At 45.1% G+C, this 15006-nt stretch overlaps 1 protein-coding gene across 3 annotated transcripts in view; it reads right to left on the bottom strand.

The window, feature by feature from the left end:
* Positions 1 to 429: 429 nt before the first annotated feature.
* The window catches only part of LOC115102200 (nucleolar protein 4-like), a 158815-nt gene continuing 144238 nt past the window's right edge, over positions 430 to 15006 (bottom strand). For 2 of the 3 annotated variants that reach the window (XM_065005362.1, XM_065005361.1), the window contains exons 6-11: positions 11180 to 11538; positions 9985 to 10161; positions 9392 to 9580; positions 7054 to 7173; positions 6676 to 6880; positions 430 to 6204 (exon numbers count right to left, since the gene is read on the bottom strand). In XM_065005362.1, the coding sequence (XP_064861434.1) occupies positions 5981 to 6204; positions 6676 to 6880; positions 7054 to 7173; positions 9392 to 9580; positions 9985 to 10161; positions 11180 to 11538 (1274 nt within the window). In that variant the 3' untranslated portion in view covers positions 430 to 5980. The remainder of the gene's footprint in view (positions 6205 to 6675; positions 6881 to 7053; positions 7174 to 9391; positions 9581 to 9984; positions 10162 to 11179; positions 11539 to 15006) is intronic. The other variant, XM_065005363.1, reaches the window with a different exon arrangement.

The following is a 15006-nucleotide window of genomic DNA, read 5'->3' as shown; positions in this document are numbered from 1 at the left end:
CAACTACACCATTGACTCTGGTGTAAGTGATAATTCCCTATCTATTATACGTAATTCTCCTTATATATACTAATACATGTTGTTTTTTTAAATCTTAGTTTTACTGTTAAAAAAGAAAGATGCTGGTAACACAATTATAACCCATTGGTTATCACAGTGTATAATGTAGAAGTAGACTATGGTAATGATGTACACCTCAATTCCTCATTGGTTTGGAAATATATTGTATTGTACAATGAACACAATATGAATGTAAACGTATAGCCTACAATAAAGCATTCAGTTGTCAGTAGAGTACATCATGTTGTGCAATTTAGTGTATACAACAAAAAATAAACAAATATCCACTCAAGGTAATACCTATACATATATTTTGTAAAAACAACCGTTCCCTTATTACATCCCCGGCAAAAGACAAAAAGACATTGGTTTCTGTTGAATAGATAGCACACTGTTTTATTAGTATATTTAGCTTTGTGATGTACAGCTTGGGAGAAAAAAAGTCACATTTAAGTTTGGAAACATTTGACCTTAGCAGTGACATCACACTTAAGAAAGCTTCATTTCAAATCATTGGTTTTTCATTCATCAAAGTGATATGTTAGGGAAAAGAACCACCCATGCTGTTTTGCATTAAACAAACAGAAATATTTTTTTTCTTATTTTTTCCATCTTTAAGTTGCTTCACACACATAATACATATATATATATATATATACATATATATATATATTTCTAAATAATTTTTTTTTTTTTGCCACATGTACTGGAAAAAAGGTATCCACTGTTATATATATATATATATATAACACAATAAATATAAAAAATTATAATTATTTTGATATAATTTATATGGTATCAATGAGGGAAATGGGCCTTCAGTAAGATGTGTTAAAAAAGTGATGTCCTTTTCCTGAGGTTTTTGTCTGCAGTTGAGTTTTTCCTCACTAAATATACTAATAGTCTAGAAAACCCTTCAAGGGCATGTCAATGGCTTATAATTCACTAAGGAACAAATTCTCCTATATTGGTAAAGTGGTCACACCAGAGCTTCAGTTCACTGTGACTCACTGGTTTGTGTGTATCAGGTAAGCTAAGGAGAGGGCATTCCTTAAAAGCCAAGCACACAGCTCTCCCAACACCCAGTTTCTAAATATGTGTCCATGTGACATTAACCTAATTTAGACATGGTCCCATTTCCCATCAATATACAAGGTATCAGACTAACTTAAAACAGGGTGGAGAGAAATGACCAAACAAAACAAAAAAGAATAGCAAAAATCTGTACATGTAAACATCACACTTCCACTGAGTCCAAAATCAGGAGGAAAATACAGTTTCACATTGGTATTAGGTACAAATCAAAAACTGAGAAAGACAATCAGCTTCTGGTACAGTAGGTAAAGTGGAAAACCTAAAACAGAACAGAGGAATCCAAAGCACCACCAAATTATAAAATAAAACACACTATGGTTGGAAAAACTATTTTAATTTGACTGTAGCTGTACACTGCCCTGATAGAAAAATAAAAAGTTCAGCCATTTTCTTCTCCTTTCTTGTTTTTATGTCGAGCTATACATCTGACCAAAGCAGATATTTGTTTTAAAATGTTTGTCCATTTGCGGTACCCCGACCAGCACCACACATATTTTTGCTCCTGTCTGAGTGGAACCATCTCTGTTGGGGGGGGGGGGGGGGGGGGGGGGTGACATTTGTAAAGTCATTGAGGTCCAATGTCAGTTTGCGCTTAAAACAGTATGATCAGGGTTAAGGGAATCACACCTTTCTCACACTCAAAACACTGCCCCTTCACTGAAGTGCTGACACTGCTGCTTAGCATTCCCAGGGGGAGAGATACATGCAGTAGTCTGAGAGGGGGAGCTTCATGAAGGTCATGGCTAAGGTTGCAAACTTGGTCTGTGCTCGGTTGGCACGTTCTCTGGCATGTCAAGTCTTTTTGGCCCTAAGCAGGAGAATAATCATGGCTCCAATCAACAACATGTTTGAAGCTAATCACAAGGCCAACCGTGCTAATCTTAACAGAGAGCACTCCCTCAAGCATTTGTTAGGGTGTGGGTTTTGTGTTGGGCACAGAGGTCAGATCACTAAACGTGAAGCTGGTCAGGTCGGTTGTTAAACGTGTTGACATCCTTGTTTGGAATGTACAGTATAGGCATACAGAGTAACTTCACTTGAGATGTTGGTATTGTACAAAATATTATTTGATAATACCACTGACTTGCACTACAAAATATGTATAAAATAATAATAAAAATAGAAAATGTGTATCGACAGTGGGTCACTATGAGCGCTCCACCGCCGTTAAGGAGCCAGAAGTTTGAGTAAGAATGCTGTGATTATGGCTAAAATACTCCAAGACGCACTGTATACAATAGCTGCACACAGAAAGGAATGGAAATTAAACAGTGAGCAAGTTACATATTTCCAAGATTGTCTTTTGCCTATTTTTACAGTATGTTTTCTTAACGTCTGTGAGAAACTAGAGCAAACCCCAGAGGTGCAAACGGAGGAGGAGGGAGGAGTATTTAGCGAGAGCTTTACTATATAATCTCTTACCACCTTCTTAGAGGTACATTTAATTGTCCCTCGTCTATATTACAAATGCATAACTTTCACAATCTTCTTCTTTTTTAAAAACTATATAGCAGACGTTCGTGGCATGTGACATTACAAAATTCAGCAGCGCTCAACTGGTCATTTCTAAAGAGGTAGGATCCATCCATCGCTCTGTGTTGACCTGGGGTAGTAGGGAAATACAGAGGACAGCAGAACTGTCTCTAGCAACTGCTCTGTAACATCATAAATGACAGCACTATGTACAGTTTGGCCACAGCACTGCGTGTACTACTTGTCTGGCAATCCTTTGAAACCTCAAACCTACAGTGGCAAAAAAGGCAGTTTTAAGACTGAAGTGAATAAGAATGAATAGAATCCCCTTCTAAGTTAATTCTAGCCCCCCCCGTCATATTCATCTAGTGTACTGAGAGAATTGTAGCTTAAGACCACAGGGCATGAGCAGAGTGAAGGGTGGATCCGCAGAAATGAGGGCGATACTAATAAGAAAACACATTTTGAAGCCATCAAAGCCACATTGAGAGAGAACACAGTGAGGGGGTTTCCTCTTGACTGGTCATTTTGCATATTTCTCTTGTGTTTTTCATTTTTTTTACCCACTAAGCAGATTCAATCAAGAGCTTGCTCTGAGATAAAAAGGACTTACTGGACTTTCTACTTTCTATCTAGGCATACTATTTTCATAACATTAAAAATAAAAAAAATAAAAAAAGTTTTCTTAATCATTTTGTACTCATTATGGAGATCAGATTTGACATTGCACATGTATGCTAGGAGGATAGATCAAGGTGTTGTTCTGTGGTTCAGAGTGTTGCCAGTGAGCCCAGTGCTCCATTCAATCTCTCACAGGGGTCTTGACTAGATGGGATACCGCTAATGTCATTTGTGACTTTTCATAGCAGGCTAGGAGAACTTATGCAGCAGGTTAAGGTTAGGAAAATAGTTAGGGTTAGCTAAAATGCAAAAATTCTCACTGATGTGACTCGAATATCTATGTTTTGACATCACTTTGACATTAGGGGAATCCCTTCTAGACATGACCTCTCACAGGCCACGGAGCTAGTGCACCTAAATCAATGGCTTTCATTTACACAATAGAGGTGGTCGTATGTGATGCGTTGTACAACTCGCACTTTGGGCTCAGCCTCTTTTCGATAACACTATGCAGTCAAGGCCCAGGAATGTGATGATTATCAACTGCATTGCAACACTCTTCCTCTTTCCTTTAGTAGGACACACCTCGCCAGTGCAAGATGGGGACCTGAACAAGCAGGGCCTTCGTCACATATTTATGTTGCTTCAGTGTGCAAAAGGGAGCAAATTACAGTGACACAGAGCCCCTTCAGGCTTGCCTCTTGAAGAAACATTTAGCATTTTTTTCTCTCATTCTAAAAAGGTACAAACCTCACAGACTTTGGCCACACATTGTAGAGTAAGATAGATAGGCCCAGATCACCCTTGTGAGTGGCTGCAAGAGAAGCACATTGATCCTTTTATGCCTCCAGAGGTTCAAACTCATGAAGAAAACTACAAAGGAAAAAAGTGAATGTAAAAACAACACAGCCTTACGAAAGAACAAAAATATCAACCAGAGTGCCTAGTAGCAGAGAGAAGCAACTGACTGGGATGCCATGTCCTTTTCAAAAATGACATTTTTGTCTCTTATCCGTCTCGAGTAGTTTTTGCTTCTTTTTGTTTGTGTGGTTGTCTTGAGGTGCTCTGGTTGTGCAGGAGGCTGGCGTCCTGACTTGAGGTTATAGGTCTGTGGCAAAAGTCCGGTCCATATAGTAGCAGCAGCGTGGATTAATGGCCATCTCAAAGAGTCAATAGACAAAGAAATACAGAATTCCTCCCAGAACCAAGGTCCAGAACTAAGCTGGACGGAGCTCAGGTAAGGTCAGGGGGAGAAGGGGGTGGGGGGTATAGGTCCGGAGGAGGGGGGTAGGTTAGAGAGAGGAATGCAGAACCAGACCCAGAAGAGATGATATCATCGAGTGATGAGTGTTGACAACCAGATCGGGACAAACCAAAACCTGGAATTGATGAGGGAGCAACGAGCCACCAGGGGGTGGAAAACATGGAGGCCTCTGGAAAAACATCTCCAGCTACCTTCGGAGAGGTTCAGTCTCCCACAGAACATACTTCCTTGCCCCCAGTCCTTCACTTTACTGATGCTTCTAGAATCAAATATGGACTGAATATATACATTACCCAAATAACGGGACAAACACTACTTTGTTTGGGATAGAATTTGAACTATAGTTACAATATTTATTCTCCTTGAAATGGTTAAGACGTTGCTTCCTGCAGGTCTTTGAAAACACTGAACACATCAGGTAGTAACTGGTGAGCGTTGTATGATAACGGCACCCAGTATGAATGAAGTACTAAAACGGTTGGTAGATCTGAGGTATTTCCATGTGGAAAGATGGCGTCTCCATAATGCATAAGTTAAAGTGTTGCTCCCGGGACATGGCGGTCTTTATTACTCAACGGGTAGGTGAGATCTGAATCAGGGGAAAGTGCTTTAGAACACGGAGAGCTTATTTACAGCGAGCGCGTCTCTCTTTTGACATTTTTTCCCCCAGTCTTCTTCCTTGGCCTCTGTTCATTAACAAAGTGGTTCAGTGTCTTATAGTTAGTGCTCTCTTTCAGATCAGTCAACACCCCTTTTCAGTAGCTCGGAACGGTGCCAAACAAACCTAAATATTCTACAAGCTTCGAAAAAACCTGTAGAATATTTTTTGTACTAATAATTTTTTTGTACTAATTTTCTTTGTACTAATCAGGGAGTCTCGCTTTCATTGTTATTGGGGAGGGCGAGGTTGTTTAGGGGATCTGTGTACTGCAGAACATAGAGCTTCCTGGCACACAAAAAGGATCCACTTATTTTATTCTTACACAAGGGGGCGCTCTTCTCTCCTTACAGCACAACCCTTCAGTGTTCTCCAGTGCACCAGCCCACCACTCTCTCCCCCACACTAGGTAGACTCATTTCCGACTCTCTGTGTCATCCCTCTTCTTTCCACAGAGCTGTGGGAGTGAGGGAGAGCTGTTATGATTGGGAGGGAGCGCAATCCTTTACAGGTGGTTGAAGAGAGGGAGAAACGCTGTTCCAAAGTGGTCACAGACAGTGCTCTTTCTCTCCACGCACTAATGCTAAAACAATCAAGAGTGTTTGGATTATTAGACTAGAGGAAGGTAGCGCTGTTGCATGCCCTCTTTTCCTGGCGATGAGGAGAATGTAAAGGTTGGTGGAGGAGGACGAATCACGGACGGATGGATCTGCTGAGTGCGAGAGTGGTTGGTCGGTTAGTTAGGGTTCGTGTGGGAGAGTTGGAGTGAGAGAGGGAGGAGGGAGTCAGGGGGAGATGGAGTTTTCATCTCAGTTCTGCTGCAGGATCAGGGTCTCCAGCTCGTCGGCCGAGCGGAGCAGGAAGGCGGCTGATTCGCGGTAGCCGGCGATGAGCTGACGCACGGCTGTGATCTCTGTGGGGCTGAGCTGTGCCGAGGCCCCGCTCCCTCCGCCGCCACCACTCCGCCCGTGGCTGTTGGAGCTGGCCGATGACGAGTTGGACACCAGGGACTTCATGCTGAGGTCAGTAGGGCCTGGGGAAAAACACACTTAAATGATGACACCTATTGCGGGCATTTTACTACAAATGTACCTCTTAGAAATTGTAAATATGCATTCTTATCCACAGTAGGAAATATATTTTAGATGAGTTCCACCTGTATGTTTGTAAATGTTTGCTACGTCCAAATATGGGCATGATTAAATATGGAATTGATTTCTCATTCTGGATATGTTTCAATCCATCTCAGTCCATTCTTAACTAGGCCAGTGCTGCTGCTGCAGTACAAGCAGAATGCTTCAGGTAAGCTAAGGTATGCTGCTACAGTACAAGCAGAATGCTTCAGGTAAGCTAAGGTATGCTGCTACAGTACAAGCAGAATGCTTCAGGTAAGCTAAGGTATGCTGCTACAGTACAAGCTGCATACTTCAGGTAAGCTAAGGTATGCTGCTACTCTAAGATGCCATTCGCTGGTCAATCAAAGATGTGAAGCATCCTCTCTCACCGTTGCTCTGAGCAGTGGCGGTTGTCAAGGAGACAGGGTGTTGCATGCTTGCTCCCAGGCCCCCGTAACCACGGTAACTGTAGTTGAGCCCACCGTTGATGTAGAGCTGGTCCTGGGAGTAGGCTGAGGCGGCCAGGGAGTAGGCAGAGTGGGCCAGGGAGGCTGGCTCGCGAGAACTGGGCTTGTCAAGTGCTATCTGCTCCTCCTGGGGGGAGACGAGAGAGTTCAGTCCCACTTCCAAGTATATAATATACTCAAGGTTAAGAAGAACAGACTTCGCCAGTGGCTATTGGAAAAAAACCAGTACATCCACCCACCTGAGAAAACACACACACACACACACACACACACACACACACACACACACAGAGCACTCACATGTGCCTGGTAGACATCCAGCCGCATCCTCTTGGCAGCCTTGCGTGTCTCGCTCTCGCAGGCGGCTGCCAGGATGTTCTCAGCCATGGCTGAGGTGAGGTGAGGTGGGGTGGGTCGTGTCTGGCAGGGGAGAAACAATCAGCACAAATTCATCCCAACGTCAGAGCAAAGTACCCTTTTTAAGGTTGAATAATGCTTGTTATAGCCATTACTGTCTGCAGTTTGCTTAAGAATAGACAGTTATGGTTTGCTTGAATTCTTGCCAGAATAATCAACACTGCATAGAGTAGTGTGTACACAGTAGGCACCATAATGTGAATATCCCAACATTGTGTGAAAAGAACCCATTGACCACAGTGGGGCAATAAAGAACCCATTGACCACAGGGGGGCAATAAAGAACCCATTGACCACAGTGGGGCAATAAAGAACCCATTGATCACAGTGGGGCAATAAATAACCCATTGACCACAGGAGGGCAATAAAGAACCCATTGACCACAGGATGGCAATAAAGAACCCATTGACAACAGGAGGGCAATAAAGAACCCATTGACCACAGGATGGCAATAAAGAACCCATTGACCACAGGAGGGCAATAAAGAACCCATTGACCACATGCGGGGCAGTAAAGAGCCCATTGACCACAGGGGTGGCAGTAAATAATCCATTGACCACATGGGGGCAGTAAAGAGCCCATTGACCACATGGGGGCAGTAAAGAGCCCATTGATCACAGGGGGGCATTAAAGAGCCCATTGACCACAGGGGGGCAGTAAAGAGCCCATTGACCACATGGGGGCAGTAAAGAACCCATTGACCACATGGGGGCAGTAAAGAGCCCATTGACCACAGGGGGGCAGTAAAGAGCCCATTGACCACAGGGGTGGCAGTAAAGAGCCCATTGATCACAGGGGGGCATTAAAGAGCCCATTGACCACAGGGGGGCAGTAAAGAGCCCATTGACCACATGGGGGCAGTAAAGAGCCCATTGATCACAGGGGGGCATTAAAGAGCCCATTGACCACAGGGGGGCAGTAAAGAGCCCATTGACCACAGGGGGGCAGTAAAGAGCATATACAACACTAATAAAACAGAACATTTTCAGATGCACCTGCTCATTACAAAGAGTTTCCAACTCATCTCTTATAGATTAAGTTTTACTTGATAGTCTCATTCCTAAACAAGCACGTGAGCACTGACTACATTTTCAACAGAATATTTTACCAGGTAAGGAACTAAACAAAAGTATTATATCCTGATCTAAGAACCAATGGTGATACAAACCAGCAAAAAAAGAGAGAGACAGAGATGGAGGGATGAAAGAGTAGGAATGAGAGAGAGACAGATGGATGAAAGAGTAGGAATGAGAGAGAAACAGAGATGGAGGGATGAAAGCGAGTAGGAATGAGAGAGAGACAGAGATGGAGGGATGAAAGAGGATAGGAATGGGAGAGACAGAGAAGGAGGGATGAAAGAGAGTAGGAATGAGAGAGAAACAGAGATGGAGGGATGAAAGCGAGTAAGAATGAGAGAGAGACAGAGATGGAGGGATGAAAGAGTAGGAATGAGAGAGACAGAGATGGAGGGATGAAAGAGTAGGAATGAGAGACAGATGGAGGGATGAAAGAGTAGGAATGAGAGAGAGACAGATATGGAGGGATGAAAGAGTAGGAATGAGAGAGAGACAGAGAAGGAGGGATGAAAGAGAGTAGGAATGAGAGAGAAACAGAGATGGAGGGATGAAAGCGAGTAAGAATGAGAGAGAGACAGAGATGGAGGGATGAAAGAGTAGGAATGAGAGAGACAGAGATGGAGGGATGAAAGAGTAGGAATGAGAGACAGATGGAGGGATGAAAGAGTAGGAATGAGAGAGAGACAGATATGGAGGGATGAAAGAGTAGGAATGAGAGAGAGACAGATGGAGGGATGAAAGAGAGTAGGAATGAGAGAGAGACAGAGATGGAGGGATGAAAGAGTAGGAATGAGAGAGAACCAGAGATGGAGGGATGAAAGAGTAGGAATGAGAGAGAGACAGATGGAGGGATGAAAGAGTAGGAATGAGAGAGAGACAGAGATGGAGGGATGAAAGAGAGTAGGAATGAGCGAGAGACAGAGATGGAGGGATGAAAGAGAGTAGGAATGAGAGAGAGACAGAGATGGAGGGATGAAAGAGAGTAGGAATGAGAGAGAAACAGAGATGGAGGGATGAAAGAGTAGGAATGAGAGAGAGAAGAGATGGAGGGATGAAAGAGAGTAGGAATGAGAGAGAGACAGATGGAGGGATGAAAGAGAGTAGGAATGAGAGAGAGAGAGGAGGTATGATAGATGTAGTACGTACCTCCATGCCGTTCTTCTTCATTCGGCGGCAGGATTTGAGGTAGGTGCGGATGCGCTTGCGAGCACGCAGCTCGAACTCTGGGAACTGGCGGCTACACGACTCAATGATGGCCTGGATCTTCTCCTTGGGCTGCTTTGAGATGGGCACCATGCGGTCCAGGTTCTCATCCACAAACAGACGCACAAACATCTAAAAAGAAGATGACAAAAGTCCTGTAGAAAAAAAGGTGTGTGTCTGCTCTGCTGCTTCCAGTGTTCCTGAGGTGAAGGTCATGTAAAGGTGAGTTGAAAGTAATGTAAAGGTGAGGTGAAGGTCATGTAAAGGTGAGGTGAAAGTCATGTAAAGGTGAGGTGAAGGTTATGTCAAGGTGAGGTGAAGGTCATGTAAAGGTGAGGTGAAGTTCACGTAAAGGTGAGGTGAAGGTCATGCAAAGGTGAGGTGAATGTCATGTAAAGGTGAGGTGAAGGTAATGTAAAGGTGAGAGAAGCTATTTCATTGTGTGTGTGTGTGTTCGGGCACGTGTGGTGTGTGTGTGTGCATGGGCGCACGCTGTGTGTGCGTGTGTGTATAGCTGAGGTGAGAGCAGCTCTTACGTTGAAGGCCTTTAGTCTCTCAGGGTCCATGCCCTCTGTGTCGTTGATCTTGTCACTGTCGTCGTGATCATCGTCGTCATCGTCGTCTGCCGCCGCCACGCCTCTGGTCACGGTCAGGTCCTCGGCACATGTCTCCATCTTCAATGAGTCGTAGCTTCCTGAGCTGTACTGAGGAGACTGTCACACAATATAGGTGCACGTGCACGTACACATCAAAACACAAGCACAGGTACACACACACACACACACACACACACACACACACACACACACACACACACACACATACACACACACACACACACACACACACACACACAGAGAGAATAAGCACAGATAGTCTGTATGCTAGGTGACATTGAAAGCACCCGGTACAATCTCAATGATGAGGAACACTGATGAGTGAGGCACAAAACGCTGCTAGATGTTGTTGTGGCTAAACAGTTCTATTTGTCTGATCCTGCCAATGTGGAAAATAAGATGCTTTCAAGGACAAGGCTGCATTGTCAGAGCATGGTGAAGTGTGTCTCATTCAATAGCCAGAGAGCAGGAAAGAAGAACCTTTTATCCCCTCTCTCCTTTCATACTGTCCTCCACTGACTCCTGTATGGATGTTCATCACAAGTACAGCAGCACAACTAGGCTACTTCTCCTGGCACAGCAACTCTCACTGCTCTCATGCACATTGTCTTGCTGGTTTACAGTCAAGACTGACGTCTTGGATTCTGAACTGAGAACGTTCTCAAAATGGCGTCTATTCATTCTCCATCCACAGGAAATGTATAAGTAATTGCAGTTTGGCGAGATCTCAATGGAAACTTCTCAGCTTTGTGCAATGCCCTGGCAATGAACCACACCTTCTTGTGCAGACCTCACCCTTCATAGTCGGTCATAGCAAGACAGTAGGCATCTATAACAAAGGCACACTGAGCTGTTACTCACACTGTCCTGGTGGGCTCATTGCTCAACATTATCACTTTGTGTGTAATATATCACCATTAGACCTGGGGTCAAATACTACTTGAAATCTTTCAAATACTTTTACGATTTGTTTAAGTCTGCCTGGAGTGCCAGATGGGCGAGGCTTACAGTTTTGCATCCTATTCTATTGGTTCATTGCACCAGGGAAACTCAACCAATCTCAGCTAAAGTATTTAAAATATTTTCAGACACAGGTCTGGGCATAAGACCCCACCTTGTTGCCATAGTCCCTGATCGAGTCTCTGTCCAGGCGCAGCTCAGCGGCATGGGTGAGAGGCTTGACGGGGTACTTCCTGCGCAGCTCGTCTGGGGGGTCGAGCTGGAAGGGGCCCATCAGGGCAGACCCAGGCAGCCTGGTCTCACTCAGGTTGACTGGAGCCTGTTGGTCCTCGGACGATGAGGACGAGGAGGTGGTGCTGAAGTCCAGCGGGGCCGAGGGCCTGTTGCCGTTTACCACCTTCCTGTAGGGGGTTCCCCCCATGCACCTATCAGACCCCGGGGCCGCCCCGCCCGCAGACGGAAGGGTCATGGTGTGCATGCCGTTCCCACTGCCGCTCTCCGAGGATGAGTCATCTGTGGAAACACAGGGACGGATACCAGTTAGACTGGTAGAATCATCATCAGACAACACCACACTGGAAACACACAGGGACTGATACCAGTTAGACTGGTAGAATCATCATCAGACAACACCACACTGGAAACACACAGGGACTGATACCAGTTAGACTGGTAGAATCATCATCAGACAACACCACACTGGAAACACACAGGGACTGATACCAGTTAGACTGGTAGAATCATCATCAGACAACACCACACTGGAAACACACAGGGACTGACACCAGTTAGACTGGTAGAATCATCATCAGACAACACCACACTGGAAACACACAGGGACTGACACCAGTTAGACTGGTAGAATCATCATCAGACAACACCACACTGGAAACACACAGGGACTGACACCAGTTAGACTGGTAGAATCATCATCAGACAACACCACACTGGAAACACACAGGGACTGACACCAGTTAGACTGGTAGAATCATCATCAGACAACACCACACTGAAACACCACTGGAAACACACAGGGACTGACACCAGTTAGACTGGAATCATCATCAGACACTCAGGGACTGACACCAGTTAGACTGGTAGAATCATCATCAGACAACACCACACTGGAAACACACAGGGACTGACACCAGTTAGACTGGTAGAATCATCATCAGACAACACCACACTGGAAACACACAGGGACTGACACCAGTTAGACTGGTAGAATCATCATCAGACAACACCACACTGGAAACACACAGGGACTGACACCAGTTAGACTGGTAGAATCATCATCAGACAACACCACACTGGAAACACACAGGGACTGACACCAGTTAGACTGGTAGAATCATCATCAGACAACACCACACTGGAAACACACAGGGACTGACACCAGTTAGACTGGTAGAATCATCATCAGACAACACCACACTGGAAACACACAGGGACTGACACCAGTTAGACTGGTAGAATCATCATCAGACAACACCACACTGGAAACACACAGGGACTGACACCAGTTAGACTGGTAGAATCATCATCAGACAACACCACACTGGAAACACACAGGGACTGACACCAGTTAGACTGGTAGAATCATCATCAGACAACACCACACTGGAAACACACAGGGACTGACACCAGTTAGACTGGTAGAATCATCATCAGACAACACCACACTGGAAACACACAGGGACTGACACCAGTTAGACTGGTAGAATCATCATCAGACAACACCACACTGGAAACACACAGGGACTAGAATCATCATCAGACAACACCACACTGGAAACACACAGGGACTGACACCAGTTAGACTGGTAGAATCATCATCAGACAACACCACACTGGAAACACACAGGGACTGACACCAGTTAGACTGGTAGAATCATCATCAGACAACACCACACTGGAAACACACAGGGACTGACACCAGTTAGACTGGTAGAATCATCATCAGACAACACCACACTGGAAACACACAGGGACTGATACCAGTTAGACTGGTAGAATCATCATCAGACAACACCACACTGGAAACACACAGGGACTGACACCAGTTAGACTGGTAGAATCATCATCAGACAACACCACACTGGAAACACACAGGGACTGACACCAGTTAGACTGGTAGAATCATCATCAGACAACACCACACTGGAAACACACAGGGACTGACACCAGTTAGACTGGTAGAATCATCATCAGACAACACCACACTGGAAACACACAGGGACTGACACCAGTTAGACTGGTAGAATCATCATCAGACAACACCACACTGGAAACACAAGGGACACACAGTTAGACTGGTAGAATCATCATCAGACAACACCACACTGACGGATACCAGTTAGACTGGTAGAATCATCATCAGACAACACCACACTGGAAACACACAGGGACTGACACCAGTTAGACTGGTAGAATCATCATCAGACAACACCACACTGGAAACACACAGGGACTGACACCAGTTAGACTGGTAGAATCATCATCAGACAACACCACACTGGAAACACACAGGGACTGACACCAGTTAGACTGGTAGAATCATCATCAGACAACACCACACTGGAAACACACAGGGACTGACACCAGTTAGACTGGTAGAATCATCATCAGACAACACCACACTGGAAACACACAGGGACTGACACCAGTTAGACTGGTAGAATCATCATCAGACAACACCACACTGGAAACACACAGGGACTGACACCAGTTAGACTGGTAGAATCATCATCAGACAACACCACACTGGAAACACACAGGGACTGACACCAGTTAGACTGGTAGAATCATCATCAGACAACACCACACTGGAAACACACAGGGAGACACCAGGACTGACACCAGTTAGACTGGTAGAATCATCATCAGACAACACCACACTGGAAACACACAGGGACTGACACCAGTTAGACTGGTAGAATCATCATCAGACAACACCACACTGGAAACACACAGGGACTGACACCAGTTAGACTGGTAGAATCATCATCAGACAACACCACACTGGAAACACACAGGGACTGATACCAGTTAGACTGATAGAATCATCATCAGACAACACCACACTGGAAACACACAGGGACTGACACCAGTTAGACTGGTAGAATCATCATCAGACAACACCACACTGGAAACACACAGGGACTGACACCAGTTAGACTGGTAGAATCATCATCAGACAACACCACACTGGAAACACACAGGGACTGACACCAGTTAGACTGGTAGAATCATCATCAGACAACACCACACTGGAAACACACAGGGACTGATACCAGTTAGACTGGTAGAATCATCATCAGACAACACCACACTGGAAACACACAGGGACTGACACCAGTTAGACTGGTAGAATCATCATCAGACAACACCACACTGGAAACACACAGGGACTGACACCAGTTAGACTGGTAGAATCATCATCAGACAACACCAGCTCCAGACATGTATAGAGGGACAGGAAATATAATGTGTAGCCTACATCACACCTTGAGTATGAATCCCAGCCTCTACGCAGCCAAGGCCTCCGTGTGTCAGTACCGTCAATTAGCAGTAGAGAGAGCTGTTGTAGTCAGTATGAATGGCCATGGAAGAATGGCCATGGAACACTCAGTGTGGTGGCTATATAGTGCACTCAGTAGTGTTACAGCCATAGTGCAGCAGGCAGGCAGAGAGACAGGCAGAGAGACAGGCAGAGACGTTTGCTATGGTGCTGTGAGTTAATTAATTAAAGCCATCCAAGCAGGACCAAGACAGCCAGTGATACTTATTCATGAAAGCAGGGCACTCCGAGTTAGAGAGTAGAGAGAGGGAAGCACAGGGAGGATAGCCCTGCCACCTCCCCTGTACCCCAGTCGCACGCTGTAGGCTACACAGTACAACACTGCACACCATAGAACCAGGCAAACTAACACCAAGTGTGGTCATCCATGAGCCCAGCTCGTCTACTTGTCTCTACACACA

This window comes from Oncorhynchus nerka, linkage group LG20 (assembly GCF_034236695.1).
Source record: "Oncorhynchus nerka isolate Pitt River linkage group LG20, Oner_Uvic_2.0, whole genome shotgun sequence".
NCBI classification, from domain to species: Eukaryota; Metazoa; Chordata; class Actinopteri; order Salmoniformes; family Salmonidae; genus Oncorhynchus; species Oncorhynchus nerka.
Note: the sequence above shows the minus strand (reverse complement) of the source record. Positions and strands in the feature narration are given on the sequence as shown.